This window comes from Tetrao urogallus (genome assembly GCF_951394365.1).
Source record: "Tetrao urogallus genome assembly, chromosome: 3".
In the NCBI taxonomy this organism is placed as follows: domain Eukaryota; kingdom Metazoa; phylum Chordata; class Aves; order Galliformes; family Phasianidae; genus Tetrao; species Tetrao urogallus.
In genome coordinates this window covers 44,623,915-44,645,524 of record NC_136815.1, presented here as the reverse complement: position 1 = coordinate 44,645,524, position 21,610 = coordinate 44,623,915, and the positions used below count along the sequence as shown (strand labels likewise).

The 21,610-nt window shown below is 41.2% G+C and overlaps 1 protein-coding gene across 1 annotated transcript in view; it reads right to left on the bottom strand.

Moving 5' to 3' along the window:
• The window catches only part of ZNF521 (zinc finger protein 521), a gene marked incomplete at both ends in the record, with an annotated part of 203,325 nt that overhangs the window by 101,165 nt on the left and 80,550 nt on the right, over positions 1-21,610 (bottom strand). Inside the window, one exon of the mRNA XM_079533874.1 lies at positions 3,295-6,647. Coding sequence (XP_079390000.1) covers positions 3,295-6,647 — 3,353 coding nt within the window. The remainder of the gene's footprint in view (positions 1-3,294; positions 6,648-21,610) is intronic.

Here is a 21,610-nt window from a genome sequence, read left to right as displayed (position 1 = left end):
TCTGAGTGTACAGAAGTTGTGAAGCTTAAAAAGAAAAGGCACACCTTTCTGCTGTGCCAGCAGTTCTCTCATTAGGTGCATGCAACACAGTGAAGAAGAGCAAAAGAGGCAAAGCTGCACATCTTTTCTTGAACATTGCTTTTTATCTTCCTAGAGCTTTGCAGAAAATGTATCGTAATTAAGCATGGCAATGAATTTTCAGAAACTATCAAAATTATTTTCTCAAAAAGGAAAGTGAGGAAGAGATGTTCCAGTGGATTTGTCCGAGGTGCCAAAGCACATGAGTGACAGGAAAATAATCTCTGTCTAGTTCTCAATTCACTATCATATTAAACCTTGTTCTTCACTTTTAAACATTAAGTATCACCAAGATTATTATTCTAGCCTAACAGCATACTTGCAATAATTTAGGATTTTTACAAGAAATCTACAGCCTGAATTCAGCATCTCATTAAGCTCAAAGAATAAATTAGAGATTTACTAATTTAAAAGCTCTTTCAATAGCTGTCTGTCCACAGTTGAACTGTTCAAGTCTCAAGTCTGTCTGTCTGAAGACAATAGTACAATCACATCCTATCATGTTATTCTGTACAGACTAAAATGGAAAGTGTTCTAGCTTAAGCACAAGAATACTTGACCAAGAAGGCAGAAACCATGTGTTTAGTGTTATCTTTTATCTTAAAAAGGTATATTCAGTACTGTTAATTGTCTGATAACTACTTCATATTTTTCTTGCTTCTTAAGTGAACTATTATTTACTTGAACCTTGAAAACTCAAGCCAACAACTATAAATAATGCAAATGGAACCTTCACTCCTTAATGTAATGATTTTTTTTGTTGTTGAAGATTTCTCCAAAATAGCACATTCAAGTAACTTTCTTCAATAGCTCATTCAATTCAACAAATATTCTTCCAGTGCAGGACCAAAGCCACTTACTAATAATAAATTTTAGAAACCCAATTTGTTTTTACTGTTTGTGTTATATGCTTATGCTTTCATTTCTCTCAGCCTGGATAACAAATCTATAGTGTTGAACATCTTTGCAATACCACTTTGAATTTTGATTCTCATCGCTCTAACGTTCGCATCACTACAATCTGAAATAATATCTGTTAGAAAATTAAATTATCTTTCAAGATTTTATAAACATGCATTTATAGTTTCCAGAAGTACTAATGCTTTATCAGGAACTTGATAGCTTTTTGCCTCCCATGAGAAAAGAATCTGAAAGTCTAGGTTACACATGTGAAGACAAAACCACAGGCACCAAAAAATCAGTTTAAGAACTCTGAATGGAGGCAGAAGGCAAATGGTGATTTGAAAGCAAGCAAATGCTACTCAAAAATCTTGATGTAGTTTAAAAGGCTTTTTCATCTTACGTACATTTCTAAGATAAAAATTGAAAAAAGCAAGAAAAGAAACATGAGACCAAACAGAAGACATAAAAACCCTGATTATACCTGATCCAAGTACAAGAAGATTCCCTGAGGACACTGAAGGTAACTGGCCTTATATCACTGCAGAGTTGCCTAAATCTCATTTTCCTTAGTTTACAAGGAAGAGAAAGTCAAATTGGCAACATGTTATCTTGTTAACTATCTTAACATGTATGATTCTGTTCATGCTTGAGGTACCAGGAATTGGCTTCCAAAATGACTGTGCAGAGAGACATCAGGCAGCCTTTTGGGAAAAGATGAAAGAAAATAGGATGATTGTGAATCTATCAAAAATCTGCAGCTGGTCACTCAGTGATTCCTACTCAGCAGCAATACGACAGGACCATCAATGGCCTAGAAGTACAATAATGGGAGCCACTCCTTTTCTCTCCTCTTTGAAAAGGTTTTCCTTAGACTTGAAGTTCTCAGTCTAACAAACAGCTCCTCCCATTAACTATGCAACACATCCCATTCCCCAAGCGTCACCCATAACCCGCAGTTTGCACACTGGAGATGCAGATGTCATGAAAGCACGGAGTCTTTCTCTGGTGGATGCATCCTGACTGGCATTACACTTTCATCTCCCAGCTGGAGTGTTCCTCTTGGTAACACACCAGGTCCTGTGCTGCTTCAGTGGCCTCCTCCCAGCTATATTCTCAGTAGCTCCACACTTACCTCTTGAACCACACATCCTTATGCATCACCCCTCCTTCTCTCTGCTTCCCCCCCGCCCTCCAATTTGCACATGTCTACTGGGTGACAGGCTAAGAGATTTCTTGCCCAACAGATGGGCTCACAAATAGGGAGTGATGAAAGAGACGGAAGAGCAGCTCTTTAACCACAGGGTATCCATATGCATTCACAGTGATGGGTTACAACACACTTGCATCATTACATGTTATAAGCTTCTTCGAAACAAAAGCTATTATTTCTTTTAATTTGTGTGTGCTGTGTTTTAAGGTTTCCTGAACTATAATAGGTTATGATGCAAAATACCGTGCCTAAAATACTAGTTTTCGGTCATTCTATTGCTAGTATTTCTGAAGATCAGAGATAAAACAGATTCCCTTCAGTCAGTAAATGACTCCCCTACATTCCCCCTATACTCCCCATACAGCCATTATTTCTTGGTCACTAGAGTCTGAGAAAGCAGATGAGATCTTTTAAGAGTTTGACCCTTTGGTTTTTTTTTAAACGTAGATTTATTTTCTAAGTTACACTGCATGAACAGGATTTCATTCATCAGGCACTAGGTGCTTCAGCAACATCAAAATCTGTTCGGGAATGGAAAGAAAAGTAAAACAAGGAACTGCCTCTGAAGGACGCATTTCCCAGTTTACCTTAGGCTAGTGTTGCACTTCTATTTAATCCAAATATGCTGTAAGTGAGAAAATCAATGTCTACAACACAATTTGCAACGAAAAAAAACAACCGCAGTTTGTTGTTCACAAATATTTTTTAAAAATCTACCCCTTATGCCAGCATTTTGGCTCACCGCGTTCTACTCCTCTGTCATTAATGCTCCCTGCCGTAAGCACAACTCCTAGCTGGGGATTCCAACGCATTAACAGAGCTAGGGTAAGATTCCAGATCTCAGTTGTGCTGGCATGAAGATAGGTCTCCTCAGTGATACAGAAGACAATATCCTAGGGAGACTGGAATTAGTCCTATTCCGCACAATTCAATCCAAGATGTAAGGCATATCAAGAAGCAAGTAATTACTAGCTAATAGCTACAGATGGAAATGTAACATGGTTCAGCCTAAGAATTTCATGACAAGTGACGAGACAACTTGAAAAAAGGGGGATTTTTTCTAAAAGGATGGAAGGTGTCAAGAGCAAAATAAAAAGGGTTACCTCTTCAGTTTGGGAGGGGCTGATTCTGGGCATTGGAGATACTTGTGGTGTTTTCAGCTGTGTACTGTTGCTGTCTGGAACAAGCTCTCTGTGGATTGACTGAATATGGTTTTGGAGTTCACTTTCTGATTCAAATTTAACATTGCAACTAGAACATCGAGTCTTCAGTCCCCCTGCCTTGCTTTTGTTCTCAATGGAACTCAAGTTCTCATTTTGGCCCATGCCTTGTCTGTTACTGCTTGAAGGGATGTTGACACTTGGACTACCACTTTTACTGAGATTAACACAGCTAGCACACAGACCATATGGCAGACCATTGATGTCAAGTTTCACTAAATCCTGTTTTGAACGAAATTCCTTCAGGCAAGAAGCACACTTGTACAGTTTCTGGAGATGCTGTGCGCGCCCCGTAGACTGCACGGCAGAACCATTTCCAGTTTTCTGCATGTGGAATGTGCCGTGGATTTTCAGTTCCAACGTGGAGGTCACAGTCTGCATGCACACCACGCAGCGGAACCCTGTCAAAGAGTTCCTCAAGTCAGGGTGCATCTGGCAATGCTCTAAAAATTCCTCCTCACTCTGCAGAGGCATCTTGCAAATTCTGCAGTTTCCAGTGTCCAGGCTCTTACTATGTGTGACTTTATGTTCAGTAAGAGTCAGAAGAGATGGAAACCGCTCGCCACAGATTGGGCACATGTAATGTTTCACTGGTCCCAAGTGTGTCTGCATGTGTTCTCGGAGCCCGTTTTCAGAGAAGAATGTTCGAGAACACACATTACACTTGTAATTCCCCTTAATGAGTTCAGCCTTTTTCTTCACTATGGCACTCTCTCCAGGTCGAATGTTGTGGTCTCGAAGCTGGTGGTTTTGCAGGAGAGTCTCCATGGTGTAAGCTGCTCCACAGATGTCACAGCCATACATAGGCTCAGATGTGTCCACATCCTCTTCGCTGCCATCGTGGCTGTTATGGGACTCCTGGCTATTTGTCAACAAGGTCTGGAGCTCCACTTCTTCCTTCTGAACCTGCTCAGATGCCCCATTCGTTCCACAGTTTGGAGTTTTTGTTTCAAAAACACAATGCTTTTCCCTTAGGTGCTTTTCCAGCAGGATGATGGCATGGAAAGCTTTGCTGCAGAACTTGCAGTTGTACTTCTTGCTGTGCGTAGTAATATGGCACTGCAGCTCCACCTCTGTACCAAAGGACTCACCACAGAAGATGCACTTGTGCACTTTGCCTTGGTTCTCCAAGTGGTTGTGTTTAACATGAAGCTGTAGGTCAGTCTCATTGCGGAAATCCCAGTTGCAAGACGTACATCTATATACCTTCTTTTCATTGCTGTGCTTCACAGCCAAGTGTAGTTGGATGGAGACTTTGGAGTCAAAAACCTCTTGGCACAGGGTGCAGCGGAAGAATACAAATGTATGCATGTCTAGTAGGTGCTTCTGCAAGTCATCCACAGAAGTAAACTGCTTGTCACAGCTTTCACAGATGTAGTAGGTTGAGGTGATCATAAAATGAATGGTAACATGCTTCAGCAGAGACTCCTGATTTGGAAATTCCTTGTTGCACTGAGGGCAGGTCAGTTTTGGCAGGACAGTATCAAGATGTGTTTTTAAATGAGTCTGAAAACCGTCTAAGGAAGTATACTTAGCACCACATTGATTGCAAATATATTCACCTGCAGGACGAGGAGGAGCACCTCCAACTGCCTGCATCATTTTTAAAGAGGTCTGCTCAATCGTTACAGGAGATAAGGGACTCATGGCTCTGGATTTTTTTCCATTGTGGATGTAATTCAATGCCAAAGGAATGTTCTTATGGTTCTCCTTGATATGCTTGTTCAATTTAAGAACGCTATTAAATATTGGAGAATTTGTACAGTAAGAACAAGAATACACTTCCACTACTGGATCTTTTGGGGTTCCGAGCACAGGGGAACCAAAACGGGAACTGCTAAGATCACAATGGACTTGTCTAATATGCTCTTCCAGAGAAGAATCTGTAAGAAACCCCATGTAGCAATGGGGACAAAAGAACGCATTACTGTCCTTAGCAGCAGGGTTGGCAAATCCATGAGAACATCGGATATGTTCCTGAAGAGTGTTGAGGTCATTGAACACTTCAGAGCAGAAGTTGCACTGGTACACCATCGCAGGCATGGTGGAAACAATCAGCCCTGGATCTGGAGCTTCGTGGACTTGCTTAAGATGTTCGTTCAGATTGTAGAGAGATGGCAATACCTCCAAACAGTACTGACAGATATGGGCTTGTTCAGGTTTATCTAAATGCATAGTTTTCAGGTGTATCTGCAAAACTGCAAGGCTGGAAAATAACTGTTTGTTGCAATAAATGCAGCTATAGGTAACTTTTGCCTGTTTACTTGAAGGACCAGTGATATCTGGCACTTGCTGAGCTGCCCGCTTCCTTCCACGGCCTTTTGGTATAGGGGGAGCCGTTTCCACCATCGTTGAACTATCCACAGAGAGATTGGAATCTGGAGTGGTACTTGAGACTGAGGTATAGCCAACAGTTACCAATGATGGGCTGTTGCTGTGGTTGCATGATTCTGGTTGCTGGTGACTGTCCATGTGGCTGTACAGCTCTTCCACAGTGTGAAAGTTCTCAGAGCAAATGCTGCATGAATTCTTCTTCTCACCATTATGAGCCTGCTCCATGTGATTCACCAGAGACGTTTCCTCTACAAAGAGTTCGTGACAATAAACACACTGAAGAGCAGATCGGTCTTCATTAGGAGAACACTCAGGGTGACATTCCGCAATGTGCTTCTGAAGATCTTCAGGAAAATCAAAGCCTTCTTCACACTGACTGCACTTCTGAGTGTCCTTCATTTTCCAGTCCTCCATCCGGGAAGCAGACTGAGAGCCATCCTTGTTCCTCTCGTGAACCTGCATGTGGCCGTGCAGCGAACTAGATGACAGGAATCCACGTCTACAAATGGCACATTTATATGGCTTGTTGGACGTATGAGTCTTTAAGTGAATTTTAAGATGATCACTCCTTGAGAATGCTGCATCACACTCACTGCAGTGATATTTCTTGTCTCCCGTATGAAGCTTTATGTGGCGGTCCCTGCTTCGTTTGTGTTTGAAGAGACGACTGCAATACGTGCATTTGAAAGGGAGTTTGTCACTGTGACTTTGCTCGTGGTGCTTTAAGTAGCTGAGGCGGCTGAACGATTTGTCACAAAACTGGCACTGATAGGGCAACCCTGGGCCTCCTTCCTCTTCACCAAAATCACAACCTTCTCCATGGCTCGGGGAAGTCTGGTCCTTGCTGGAAGGTGATGATGCTGGCCATGAGCAAGTGGGGTCATCCTCAACATCCACTCCATCTGAAATGAAAAAGAAACATGTCCACAAGCTTAATCCCTACAGGTCAAAGGAGATATCAGATGCACACGAACAACACAGACCTGCTATTCCTAAAGAGCCAAAACGTATTAAACTCAGACTAGGGCATTTCTTAAACCTGTATCAAACAGCTTCAAGACCACATTTATTTTTATCCGATTGTAAAACATTAAAAGTTATTAAATACTTCTGTGCCTATATTACCTTTTTATTGCTTTTTTATGTTTTTTTTTTCTCAGTTGCAGGATATGTATTATACACTGACACATTTATTAAAATGCAGATTTTAATATACTTAATGTTTCTTTTGTATCCATTGGAAAATGATTTGCATATTATGTGAGCATCTGAAGAGTCAAAGGAAAGGAGAAAATATTACAGGAATGATTTAAAATTAATATAGTCAACCCACATTCCTAATATTTAATAAAAAAAATTCCCTCTGCTTTGTCTCAATTTTTTTTTTCTCTTGAAGTTGATTTTGAATGTAGGCTATTAGTGAGAGAGTCTTGAGTGTTATTCTAAACACTAATACAAAAAATTACAGAGGAGGAACCGGGCAACAGTATAAATGGTAACCTTTTCTCTAACAAAGTGTAACCAGATTTCTCCAATAACTATGCAGTTCAGTTCCTGAAAGCTGGCAGCTAGATCATCAAATGTTCAAAACAAACTAACAAACCAACAGCCAAGCTGACGGAAAATTAGAAAGTTTCACAAGGGTCAAATGTGAACCGCTTTTTTTTTTTCCTTTTTCAAGTTCAAGAGGTTGCCCACCATTTCTTCCTTTTTGCAAAAGCCTCAGCCAGCTGAACTTCCTTTGTCTAGCAGAACCTGTACTGTGAGGTGATCACAGACAAAGCAACTTGTGGAAAACTGGAAACAGGAAAAATGATAAACACTTATGATAAAAGCTGAAAGATTTATGAGTAACAAGGAAAAGACAAAACAGGAATGCTAGCCAGATGATAAATTAAACTAGCTATCCATGATATAATCTCACCTTTACACAGGGCAAGTCATAATTGGTGTTTTTTTAACCAGGTGTGCTCTACAATTTTTACACCTTTTGTTTTAAGCATGAACTACAATGCTACAATGACTACAACTCATAAGAATGCTTGAAAGATCACTCTAAATCAAATAATCATTTTATTCCATTCCATGGGTAACACTTGGTGGTTTTCTTCCTTTGAAAAGTAAAATTAATTACAATAATAAAGCAGAGACAAGATAAACCTGTTTGAAAAATGTCTTTCTTAGGGTGCTTTTGAAAAACGCTGTTTCTTTACATCTCCATCCTTCTCTCAAAGAAACTGCTACACTAACATAAAAATTGGAGCTGGTGTATATTATGTAAACAAATTCCAAGCATGTTTTCTTTAAGGTAACAAGATTTTACTAGATGATCAACGTCTTGCTTATCCACAGGAAACAGATGAGTATTCATTTCTTTCCTGCATCTCGAAACTGATGACAACGCCATCTCCCTATCAATGCCAGATGGTAACCATCGAACTCTGAGAAAACAACCAAACACCATTCCTGGATCCTTGCCCACTGACACAATGCTTTTCAGCATAAGCTGGAATTCCATGTTTTTTATCCTCTTGTTTACCTCTCGAGGTGGGGGGAGGTTCACAAAGTACACTCACCTTTCTCACGCATGCACACACATAAGCACACATACCCCGGTACATACCTGCATTTATCTATGTATGAATCTGCATCAGTTACACTTAAATAAAAAAGCAATCCCAAGCCTAAGCAACCCAAATTTGAACTGAAAGCGAAGGTGTCAGTTTTGTTAAGAAAAAAAAACTAAACAAAAATTCCTTTCCTCCAACAAAACTACTATCATCTACTGAAATGCTTTGCAGCGTACTAAAGCAACATTACTTATTGTCATAGTTACTAAATGATACCAAGCAGTTGAGTTTTCAAGTTGGTACATTAATGACTGGAATATTCATGGGAGACTTTTGATGCAAATCTGTGCACAGCCCTTTCAAATTGCTGGGTTTGACTCTAAAATTGGAAACGATCATAGCAATGGAAAAATTACTCATAGAAAAAATGTAAACTTTTGTTACATTTTATTTCAGATGAACATTTTCAGCCAGGTTTCTTAAGCGGAAAAGCTTCTGTCCTTTAAAAATCAAATATATTTCTTACATATGGACGTTGCCAGATGATAAACAGAAATTTATGTCAAGCAACCGAACAAAGAAAAATAGCCTGCAACTGCCTAGGCCACATATTTTCTAACCAAATTTATTATTAAAATGTATATCCCATTCAAAAATGATGTATTATTGTGTAAATGTTTAGAGGAATATATAGTAAGCATTATAAATGGTGCATTATCACTGACACAATAGCAAATCACCTTCTTCTTGTGGCTACTATCTGCCTGCCTGGGTTTACCTCTTATACAACTATTCCCTTTGGCCTGTGAGGGCCAGTGGGACACTGGACTGGCAGAGGGTTGCAATCAAGTGCTGAGAATGACCACAGGACAAGCAATGGCAGCTCCTTTTCCCCCATCCAGTTCTCCTCATTTGCATGGGTTAATTTGCAAGGTTAAAAAAAAAATAGTGGAGGAGGAACAGCGTTATTACAGCACAGAGCCAGTTCTTACTTTAAAGCCAGCAAACACAAGTGTTTCTGCATGTCACACTGCTGTCAAGGCTTTTAATCCAAGCCCATATTAATCCTGCACAACACTTCTCTTGAAGCAAAAAGGAAGAAAGCAAACCACTAGTAAAGCATCCATTTACGTTGCTTGAAATCTGAAAATCTGACCTTCCTGTGCTCCTGAAGAACTGCTTCCTCCCAGCCAGGCCTGGGGAACCCGGCATGGCACATCATGGAGGTCAACAGGATTTTCCTGTGCATGAGTGTCACAGGGCAGCCAGCATGGCTTCCCGGCCTACCCCCAGGCGGCTGCTGCTCCAGGAGGGCCTTTGCGTGCACTCACATCAAGGGCTTGTGGCAGGGCCTGCAGGCCACTGACAATCTATGGAGGGTCCTTGCTCCTGCTGACGAGGGAAATGCCTTGCTGCAGATTGGCTTTTGTTGTATGGACTCCAATGTGAGCGTGGCAAATGATGTGCAGTATGGACTCACAACATTCCCCACGCTCACATGTGAGCTGAGGGGCTGTAGCAGATCTTTCCCGTGAGGATGCTGCACCACACGCAACCACTGATTTCTAAATGGCTGTAGTCCACCACGTGCCACCACGTGCTGAGGCTGTGTTCACGAGGTGGCGTTCAGTGAGCAGCAACAGGCTCTAAGCTCCAACCCCACCTCTTCCCCTTCCAAGGGCACTTCACACAGACCTGACTTTATGCTGGGGGTGAAGCTTGGCCTGCCGATGAGATAAAAGGCTCCCAACCCCTTTTTGTCAGTCACTCTGATAGAAAACACGAACAGTTTGCTGCTACTCTGCATACATGCGTGTGCATATAAATCAGCAGACACCTACCCACTGAGCTATGTCAACATTACAAATACTGACTTTAAATGTTATCGCAAGTTGTTTTCAAAGACTCTGGATGAAATTCAGATACAAGTCCCCAGGAGTGGCATACAACAATCTGGGGGCAGGGGAGGGTTCCAGGTACACCACGGAGTGTTTATGGAGTTTTAAAATATATTTTCTGTATCGACGTATTCTTTATCCTTTGCCACTCACTAAGTGCTACTTACCGTAAATGCTTTTTCTGTGTCACGGCAACTATTCTGAGTTTCAGTGTGATGCACTTAACATGTCCACGTAAATTTTTAATTTTTGGAACCAGTCACTTCACACTCACTGCCTCTAAGAAAGCTCTAGCACTCGCAACTGAAAAACTTCACTGGAAATCAGCTAAAAGTCCTAAAAGTCTATTTAAAGATGCAAATGTGTGTGAATAGTTAGTGCAGATGTTTTTCTCCACCAACTGTACTTGCTGAGTTTCACCATTTCCATAAAGCACATTAAAACAAGTGTGCGAACACTCTGAGATGAAAGTACCAAGCACTCCTGAGACTTCCAGTGGAAAGTAGAGCTGCCTGACTTTTCTCCAAGCAGACAGAAATGCCCATGATTCAGCAGCCTGAGTAAATAAAAGAGGTCCTTATTTCCTAATTTTGCTGGCTGGCCACACTGCAGCAGTCTCTGTGCTGCTGCCAAAGGGGATGCAAAACTGGAACTACACCCAGCAGCTGAAGGACTGTCTTTGTTAGCCAGCCAGGCCTTCCTGACCATCTTCTGGCAACAAACCTACCATATCCTGCAAGGAAGACCTCCATCTCAGGCTTGATAGTTCTCTAGTCTGTCTAATAGGACTAAACAACAGATTTTGCCTGGTCTGTGCTGGAGGAGGACAGCTGGAAACTCAGTTAGTAGCAGAGTAACACCTGTTCAGTCATATTTATGGGGGAAAGTGCTCACTAACAGAAAAGTGAAGTAATACCAGAAGGAGTTATCCCATAGAAGGGGGAGGGAAGAAGGGGGAGCATCCAAGCACAAAAGCACCTCTGTGGAGTTCACAGCCAGCCGCTCATGTGCCAACCTCAGTAGTTGTGAAGTCTTAAATGTGATCTTTTCCCTAGCGCTGCTGACTGAAATAACAGTACTGCTTCAGAAAAACATTATTTAGTCACCAGGAAGGTTTATGACATGGGCACGTTTTGGTTGGAATACGCTTTGGGCACTTGCTTTATCATGCCTTATTTTACTTTATGATTTAAACATATTTTTGCTGCCTCTAGACAAATGGTCACCTTCCTAGAGAAAATGTCAGCAAATCTTTATGCATCATAATATATAACATTCCTCTGATAGAGTTTACAACTACAAATTAATTAATATTCTCAATATCTTATAAAAAGAAGTTTTCTGTTCTCCCTGTTTTGCTGCTCATGTAAGTGGAGCACAGAAAAGTGGAGCAGTTTGCCTCAGGTTACAAATGTAATCTGTACAAGGGAGGAAGGAGAACTCGTATCTCCCAGGTTTGAGCTATCCTGCCAGAAAAATCCTTTCTCCTCCACTCTGAAACACAGAGCTGGCAAAAAGCTGAAGCGAATGGACCCAACCAAGGAGAAAGCATAGCCATTCAGCTGATCGACACCCCCAGCTCCAAGCCTTACAGAAACTCTCTTAGTGGTTTGCCCAGCTAGTGGTAACGGCAGACCGGTCACATTCCATCCTACAGGACCCAATTTGAAGTACCACAATAGCAAGGGACAAAATTTGTAATGGTGGATACACTGGAAGGGAATGGATACTTGAAATGACAAATGTCAGGCAGCAGAACATGAACACATAATACATCCTTCACATGCAATAGATTGATGACTGTGTATAGCACATGTACGCATTGAATCGTGGTGTAGATGTTACTTGTTTTCTCCCCATCAGCCAAAGAGCTGTCCACACAAAACTGTATACAAGCCGCTGTGCTCATATACATATTGAAATGTTTGAATGGACAACATACAGCTTTGCCATTTTACCCAATAACAAACCACAAGATAGAATTCAAATGGTAGCAAAGGAAGGACTAAGCAGCAGATAGGTAGGTCAGTTAACTGGATGTATGATAGATCTCCACAGCTTTGAATCTTTGCATTTTTCTGCAGGTAATTGAGTGGAGCGGTTATTATATATCATATAGTTTACTTGTAATGGCTGTTTCAGGTTTTAGTGCTGGACACATTTTATATTACTATCACCACTAATTGTCTACAGGGCTACCTTGAAAATGAGATAAGCAATCTTAAGGGAATATGCAGGTGTGAACAAATGGAAAATGAAGAGGTTGGATATTACTGAAATAAAACAATATGGTGCAGTGTGTGGAATATATCTAAGTAACAAGATCAAAGCATAGCATTTAGGCATTAACATGGCTTCAGCTATGTCCTAACATACAGGCCACTAAAAGAAACTATGATTTTGAATATTTTAATAGAATTTGCAGAGAATACCTACCCTTAAAGTAACTCTAAATAAAATATATATCATTATATCACATTCTCCATTTGTTTATTTCTATAGAAAGACACACAGTTTTGGAAGAACTTCAAACTGCAACTTTAATATAACCATCACATTTTTTTCACATCGGTGACCCCACATTAAACTCCCTCATTTGTCTCATAACTTATTAAATGGCTTGAAAAGTAATACTCTGTAATGGGCATTCAAAAGAGAAACGTGAACTTTAAAAATTATTTATAATTTACAGATGTTTTTAAAATCTATCAATATTTCAAAACTACTTTGGGAATACCAATTAAATGCATTAACAGTTAAGATTACTGGCTGGAGCAAGAACATACAGGGGTTCCTGATCAACAAAACCCAGAAAGCTGTTAGGCAGGTTTCCCCACGTTAAATTTCATAAGAAAGGCAGCTCCGAGAAATAACAAATAAGATGCTTTAATACCTCCCAGGAAAAACCTGCTTGCTTTAATAAAATGCCTTTAGTGCTTAGACAAGTAGTTAACATTCCTGTATCGCTCTCCTAAGGTAACCTAAGCCTCCACTTCCATTATGTCTTCTTCACAAGATATATTACTATTACATATGTAAAGAGGAGCGTAAATGTTTTCCTCAGTTGTTGCTTAAAGATCATTTGAACAGACGGAGCCCAATGATTTCCGTCTTCTACAGCCAAATTAAAGGAAATATAAGCAGTTCGCATCTTGCTTCACCTTTCAGATGACACACAAAACCCAATTTGCAACTAGGAGAACACAGAGCTACCTACTACCCTCCATTTGTTTGAGGAAGCCTGTACTTTGTGCCTCTCAAGGCAAAGAATAAGTAATTTTCCACAGTCCTCTACATATAACTAATGGCAGTCACCATCCTCAAAGCTTATTATACTGCTTTACATAATTGGGAATCACATGTCACACAATTAATTTACAGGGGTTGTTTTGTTGTGACTGTACAAGCACTAAGCGATTCAAATTAGCTCATTTGTCCACTGCTTCAATGTGACAAACACATTTACAGTGTACTTCTTCCGCTGTTAAGTTGCTGTTTCTCTTAGTAGTTGTTTGTTTGTTTGTACGGTATGAGTCAGAGACCACCAGGCTTGTTCCATCTAGCTAGGGTCAGGAAAAATCACCCTGAGAATAATTACATTTAGAATCAAGCTAATTGGAGAGCAGAAAACCTATTGAAATATTCTAGCAAACGTGCACATAACGGTGGTCTCCTAAGAATCTGCATGTTAACAACCTCGTGTACCAAAAGTGGGGATTCGGTTAATCAGTACTGTAGTAGAAAATAATCATTATAATATGTGCTGATAACAGTATTTGTGCTGCTTACTAAGAAGAACACACGACTAGAGGACAAGAGTTCAGACTCCTCACTGGACACCAGTAATTTCTCATGCGTTCTGCTTTCAGTGGGTCATGCTCTCCCCCATCGACAAGACCAAGAAACTCTGTCCTTTCAATTTTTCCCTGAACTGCAGCTCCTTCTGATAGCTGCAGAAGTACATTGAAGCCTCTGAGACCCTATACCATGGTTTTGGTCATAAAGGTAACTCTCCAATGGCATACGGATATTAAAATGAATAGGCTGCTGCTTTCTTTCACAGGTCACAACATAAGGCGTGTGTCCGGTGTCAGCAAAGCATTCCTTTCTTTCCTTCCTTTCCAAAATCAAATAATCCAGAGGCTCACACCCTAAAAGCTGACTGAGCCCCCGCTTCAAAGCTGTCTTCCAAGCCCCCGTTTCTACCCAGCCCCCAGGCGTTGAGAGGAGATGGGCAGCCTGTCAAAACCTCCGTAGCTGGAGGCTCAGACAAAAGATGGAGCCCCTGAGCAGCATTTGCAGGCAGAAACCCGTGAGATGCCAAGCACCACCTTGGGTTCTCATTTGAATATCGCCCTTCTTTCTGTTAATCTAGAGTTTAATCATGAAAGTCTGCAGGGACTGGGGGGGGATGCACCTCACACTCAGCCTGCGCCTGTCCCTCCCACCTGTGCCTCTATTTCAACCATCCCAATTCATTGCTTCATTGCCTCAAGACCAGAAATACAGCAGAAGATACATTTTGGATGGGGGCTAAAGTAGGACAAAGAAAAAAAAAAAAAAAGGCAAGGGGTGGGAAGCAAACAGAAAGGAATGTGAGGTGAGAAGAAAGAAAGGAGTAAATAATCGCATCTGAAAGAAGCCCAGGGAAAGAGATTGCAACATTTTTTATAGGAAATGGAAAGTAAAAGGGAATGAAGATCAAGAGAAAGCAAGGCTGTCACTTAACGCTTTCAAAAACATAGCGGTGTTATTTTACAGTGTGCTAGAATGAAATACAGTAAATAAACACAGAACTGCTTATTTCTTCAAATGACAGAGATGTGGTGGCGGTCTTATTTACACAGGTGAAAACTCCTGGACCTAGATCTGCAAAGGGACTTGGGTGTCTCCAGGAGCCTAAGAAGCAAAGAAAGCAGAATTCATGGGGCCCCGAGGGGAAGCAGGAAAAGGTCTGCAACCTCGCAGCTTGGGCATGCAGCTGGGAAAGGAGAGGACTGGGCTCTTTATACATTAAAGAGTGGCTGGATGAAAAACGAAAATAAACCTAAGTGCAAGTTCCAGACTGCAAGAGCCCCAGCACTGAGTGTAATTCGCAATAGGTTAACAGTCCTTTCTCAAATGTGCTCCCACCAGCCCTATGAATATGGTGCTCTTTGCTCCAGTGAGTCCAGCTTCCATGGGAAGAGACCCCTGCAGATCCGAGGACCTTCTGCTCAGAGGCAGGAAACGGGGCTTTGAATCCCCTCAGGATGCTGAGGGAATGAATCTAGGCCTCATGCCATTTAGTACTCAAACTACTTGGCCCCTATATAGGGAAGCCAGGAACACAGCACTTTCTACTATAAGTGCCTGCTGTGCCCTGAGCTTAGCAGCAGGCTGATTAAAGGTGATGGGCACCCAGATGCTCAATATAGGGTGGTTCACAGAGACTGCCAAGCCACAGATACCTGACAAACTTTTGGTACAAAAAAAAAGCACTGACCAACTCTGGAGGACCCAGAGAGGTTGCTTTTGGATAACAATTTCTAGTTAGCTTCTTATAGTTCACTTACATCACATCTTGGGCTTTCTTTTTTTTTTTTCCCCAGCTCTGGCTGTTAGTGCAGATGTGCCACACAGCTGTTCAAAGTGATGTCCCCAAGCAAAGATAACCTTGGTTTTTAAGCTAAGTTGGTGCTCAGAATGGCACGAAAATGCTTACTCTCAGGCAGTACTGTCACCTTGGAGCAGCATGTCTCCAGCACCCTTTCTCTGGTCGGACTAGACGATCTCAGTGGTCTTTTCCAACTGTAATGATTCTATGATTCACTACAGGCAAATCGCAGTGCCAGGCAATACAGCCCTCTCTCATCATACAATAGGCACAGGTTAGCATGTGTGGCTTTCACTGAATAATAGGTGCTCTAGCCCATAAGTAGGATATGACAAATTTCCCAGTTGAGAACAGTCAGGAGACCAAATGCTACTATAAAGCTGTCACCTGTAAATATCACATCTACCACCTGCCTTCCTATCTTGCGGGTCACCAGTCCATCCTTCTGGAATTTTGCAAGGTGAGGGTTGCATTTAATATACATATGCTTCATTCAGCTCTTTAATGGTAATAAAGGCTTAACTGGGCAATTTACTTATGGAAGATGGAGAGATTCTTTGAAGAAGGCAGCATTTTCCTTCCTCTCTGTATAATTTCCACTCATCAAAGCCTGCTGAAACTCATGATGAACTGTCTGAAATAGAGGCCTCTCCAGAAATAAAGAGATCTCTGCTTTGTCAAAGCATATATCTAAAACAATCCTTTGTAGCTTCCTCAGTGTAGAATGGAATCTCGGTGTGAAATACAGTAAATTAAGCCTTCTGCTGTCAGGGCTGGAAATAAGAGTAGTGCAGAACAGTGGCTGGATTTGAAATGATTTTTTTTTTCCTATTGGCTTCATTTACATCCTGTCTAAGGCCTTCTGAGCAGCTCAAGGTGTCTTATCTCTGGCTACCAGGGGGTATTTTGCAGTCAAAGCAGTTAACGTACTTTCTCTCTCTCTCTCTTTTTTAAGGCCATCTTATCTTATCAGACAGATCTCTCCAGGCTGAGGAGAACCCATACTTATCAGTAGCTGTACGCTGTATTGACAGCTCAGTGCTGCTAGGGACAAATGAAAGCTTAGGGTAGAGAAAAATCAGTTAACCTGTTCCACGCTCAGTTTAGACTAATCTTTGGTTTGTCTAACTTCAGGAAACATTGTACGCCTTTGCTCTGTTTACTTGGACAGCAGAGGCACACAGTCACAGCATCAATCACTAGATCTGGTACAGAGGTACAGTGCATAAGTGGCTGCCATAATAATCCCCAAGGCAGTTTGCCTGTTGACTTTCAACCTCCAGCAACTCCTTCTCCAGGTGACTTGGGGGCTGCTGACTGTTCCAGGAGCGACTGAGTCTTGCTGGGATTGAACAGCAAAGCAAAAACTGTGGGCTGTACAGACTTGCCATGTAGAAAGCAACCTTCCTCCAAGCATGGGGAAATGTACATGCTGAGGGTCAGGAAAGGAAAATAATCCCCATGCGATACAAATGGGAACAGCGAGGCTGAAGGTGAGCCTAAAATGTTGTTGGGGGAGCAGAAGCAAAGGTGAAGAAGTGGTTTGTTTAGACCTGTCCTCCATATCCTGCTGCAGTAAACTTTACAACAAGACATACACACTAAGAGCAGCCAGCCCTGCCAGCTGGTATCTCCAGGAAATAGCAACCAGCCTTCTCACCTGCAGAAAGGATATAAATGGCAAGATTCTTCTTATCCTTTGCTTGATGTCAAGAGCAGTGAACCAGGTCTAAAAAGTTGCAGCTGCTGCTACTGACAAATCATTCACCATAATTTCAGGTGAAAAAAACCTGTACCTGCACATTAAGCTCTGCACTGGTCCTGCACTGTAGTTTTTATGCCTATTTTTTCTCTCTCCCCTTCATATCCAAACACTTCCCGAGCACTTTTGTATTAGTGATAACCCTAGACTTTCCCTGCAGAGAAGGTTCGCTATTAATTGTCCATTATCTTGGTGTGTCAGCACAAAGGAGAGGGGAAGAAATTCTCATCCAAATGGTTTCACCTCCCTCTCTTGAGAGTGATGCCCTTGTCAGGGCATTAAAGACATGAAAACCTGCCACTTATCAGAACTGTGTTTGAATCGAACTACTGTCCTTGAAAACAGTAGACACCAGATACCATCAAAATAAGCCACATTGGCAGATCCTGTTCCGCTGTGACTCAGGCTACCTTTATAAAGCTTACATATGCATTTGTGCTTGCACACGGACACCAGCATTATAGCTGAGGCTTAAAATAAGAAAAGCATGCTATTTTTCACTTTATAAAATAGTAAACATATTATAAATAGCAGTTGCCAGAATTAAGAAAAGTTGGCCGGCATCTATGGTAAGTCTCTAGGCACCGTATTAGAATTTGGGGTAGTAGCACGTGTAGATTTTTGGAAAAGATATGGCAGGAGAAATAGGAAGATACATGTGACATTTTTTATGAAACACTTTGGAAGATTTCAACAGTTTAAATAAGCCTGAGGACACACTTGAATGTAAACTCATCGCCGAACCAAATCGTAAAATTTTTTAATTACTTCTCACCACCAATTCTTAACAAAACATAACTCAGGCCGATTAAAATGCTGAATTTGCTTGCTAGAATTAAACAGTATTTCAAAGAGGTCTTTAGTAATTCTATTAATGTGTTCAGAGACAGCAGCAAGAAAAAAGAACTTAGGTTACATCCACAGCTGCAGTGCTGTCTCTTGTTCTTTTCTGGACAACCTGAATGACTGTTCTTGCTTTTCACAATTTGAAGTCACAATGAGGAAGGGAAAAAAAAAAGAAAAATAAGTTATGCTTTGCTTTTAACAAGTAAACAAGTGTACAAATTAATTCAGAGAGCTGTAATTTTGAAAATTTTCTATGTTTAATGTGCACTGCAGTTAAACTACTTTTTCTGTACAAATTAATTTACTGCATCAGTGATCGATGTTTATGTTTAGGCAATTTTATTTCTCAGTATGGTAAAATTAGACCTAATAGTTGCAACCTGTTATGTCCAATCTGTCACTGAAATTCAAATTGCCTTTTTCCTATTATTCAAGGAGCAATTTGGAGGAATTAAAGCCGTCTAAAACCAGAAGACAAACAATTCTCTGTAAGGACTCAATAGCCTGTGTCATCAACCTGCTATAGAAAGCGGTGGCCTGTCCAAGGCAGAACCTTTTCCATAGCTTCTGAAAGTTCTGACTCTGCTGAGCCACAAAAAGTACCCACATTTGAAGACAGCCAAGCCTTCCACTCCTTAGAGAGAACACACAGCCAGTGTGCATTCTGAGTGAGTGGAAAGGCCATTAGCTGCTAATAAAAAGGCCCTTCTCTGTATTTCGGAATTGTTGATGCTCACAAGTTTTCAATTAGCCATCCTTGTATTTACAAAAAATAGATTTTGTTCTTCATCTGGGACAAGTTAGTTACTGTCATCTTGTTCTTGTCATAAAGCACTCAGCTGCCACTAGCTATTATTATTTATCATTTCCAGAACCAAAGTATACTGGTCAAACTTTGTTCACTATGCATTTTATTCTTCCTCATTTTAGTGTGCAGCTGCACTTCTCACCCCAGGTTATTCATTCTAATCACCTGAGGCTTCCTGAGATCTCAAAGACCCTAGCCACATCTTCCCATCTGTTTCACCCATCTTGTTGGAGATGGGTGAAACAGAAATAGTGAGGTGAGAGATAAGGTTGGTTTTGGAGAGTTTTAGAACTGTTTCCAGTCATTTTGTTACGCACTGTCTTTTCTCTGAATTTTCTCTGAAAATTCCGAGTAGGCTCATTTCTTTGCAAGATTGCTCAGATCATCAAACTGATTAATAACTTTGCTACTAGCTGCACTGATTAATGTGGCTTAGTCGAGTGATTAATAATTTTACTGTTTTACAGAACCAAGCTGCCCTGAATGTCTTTGGCTTTGACAGTATTTTACAAGTGGAACTTTCTTGGATAGATTATATGTAACTTCCTGGATTTCCAATGCTCAACAAAGTGTCAGGATCTCTGGGTTCACTCCTCTGTATTGGTGCCCATAAACCACTTTCTGATGACATTTGAACTCAGCCCCTTACTTCTTGCACCACGCTTAGCTGCTGCTTCCTTTTCCTCCTACTTGTTTGTTCCATTCCCCTGGTCAACACTATCAGACTTATCTCAACATGAGGTAAAGCACGTTTTTTTGCTGATTCCTAGGCAGTTTCTAGAACAAAGACCTGAACTTTTGTTGATCCCTTGGTAGCCATCATAATGCAAGTAACAACATAATCTACATGGGTTGATGTGTGCATGTAACAGTTGAATCCTTCTGAGCGGGTGGATGACAGACAACTCATTCCAAGTATTTGACGGCAGAAGCAGAGGCCATTGTATTCCACGATTACATTCACACACTTCCTCCTGAAGTGGCCAATGAAGCAAATCACTATTTATCATCCATTGTACAAGATTTCCTGACTGCGCGCATGTTTTGACTTCTGTTTTGCTGATACTGGACTTCACAGTACCAGCGGTCTCCAGAGGAGCATATAAAAGCACGATCTATTCCTAGGACTGAATAGCGGGCTCTGTGTTAGGTAATGCACTGCCCGTTAGGCTGTACTTTCCTGCTAATTACAGTGGAAGTTTTCTTTTAAAGAAAACATGGCATTGCAAACGGCATGGCATCAGCTTTCTTTCTAATTGGAGCTTTCTTTCTAATTCTCTCAGTACTAAGTTTCACCATAAACACACTCTTCTATATTTGGATACTGGATTTAACTCTCTTAGACAAAATTAGATTTGACACGATTATATATTTATTTGATCTTTTCTAAAGCACCAATTGCAAGCCAAGCAGCACAAAGAGCCAAATGCAAAACAGTAAAAGTAGAAAGCAAAATCTAATAGCATGTTACAATATGCTATACACACAGAATTCAAAAGGGACCTGCCAGCCCCCAAAGACTCAATTCCTGACTAGTTAGAGTAAAGAGAAAAACAAAAGGGTAGCAGATGCAAAAACAAAGGTAGGGAGCCCATAAAACAGTCATGGATAGGCCAACTGAAATAAACAGGGCTTGCAGCTTGCCTTAAAGGCAGCCAGCAAGGGGCTCTGGCAGGGAGCTGCACAACCGAGGACAAGAAAGACTCGCCTTCGGCCCACGTCTGCCTCAGCCCAGGGAGAGGAAGACAGCCATGGCCAACTGTGAGCTACTGCCAGGCAGGGACATGGAGCGTGAGGCTTTTACCCAGGAACCGGGGGATTAAAATTTGAACAGCTACACTCACTGGACTCTATTTTTTAACATATTAGCTTTCTACCCCAAAGAAGCTCCAGATCAATTTCAAGGAAAACATTTAGGAGCACATTACAGTAGTCCATCCCAGATGACTGGAGAATGATCTACATCCAAGATAAGTACACAAACTGTTCACATGAGCTGGACATTCTTCACTGGGATGGGGAATCATGGCCCTTCTTGCTGAGGAAAGAACATCATGATGTTGGTCAATAATGCTCCTGGCTTGTATCCTGTACTAGCCTCAAAATGTGTCTCCACATCCCAAAAAGCTTCCTGTCTTCTTTACTTCAAGCCCATTAAGTAGGCAGCCTCTCAGTGTATATCATCAAAGTATTCTTTCTCCCCTTCCTCCTTAGTCTTGTATGCTTTGTGCTACAACCAGATTTACTCTTCTAAAATGTGACTACTTTCAACATGAATTACATGCCTGAAAATGTACTGTAGACTTCCTAACAGCAAACATAACTTACAGCAGACCAAATTAAAATACTACGTTTTGTAAAACGGAACTGCAACCTGCAGTTGCC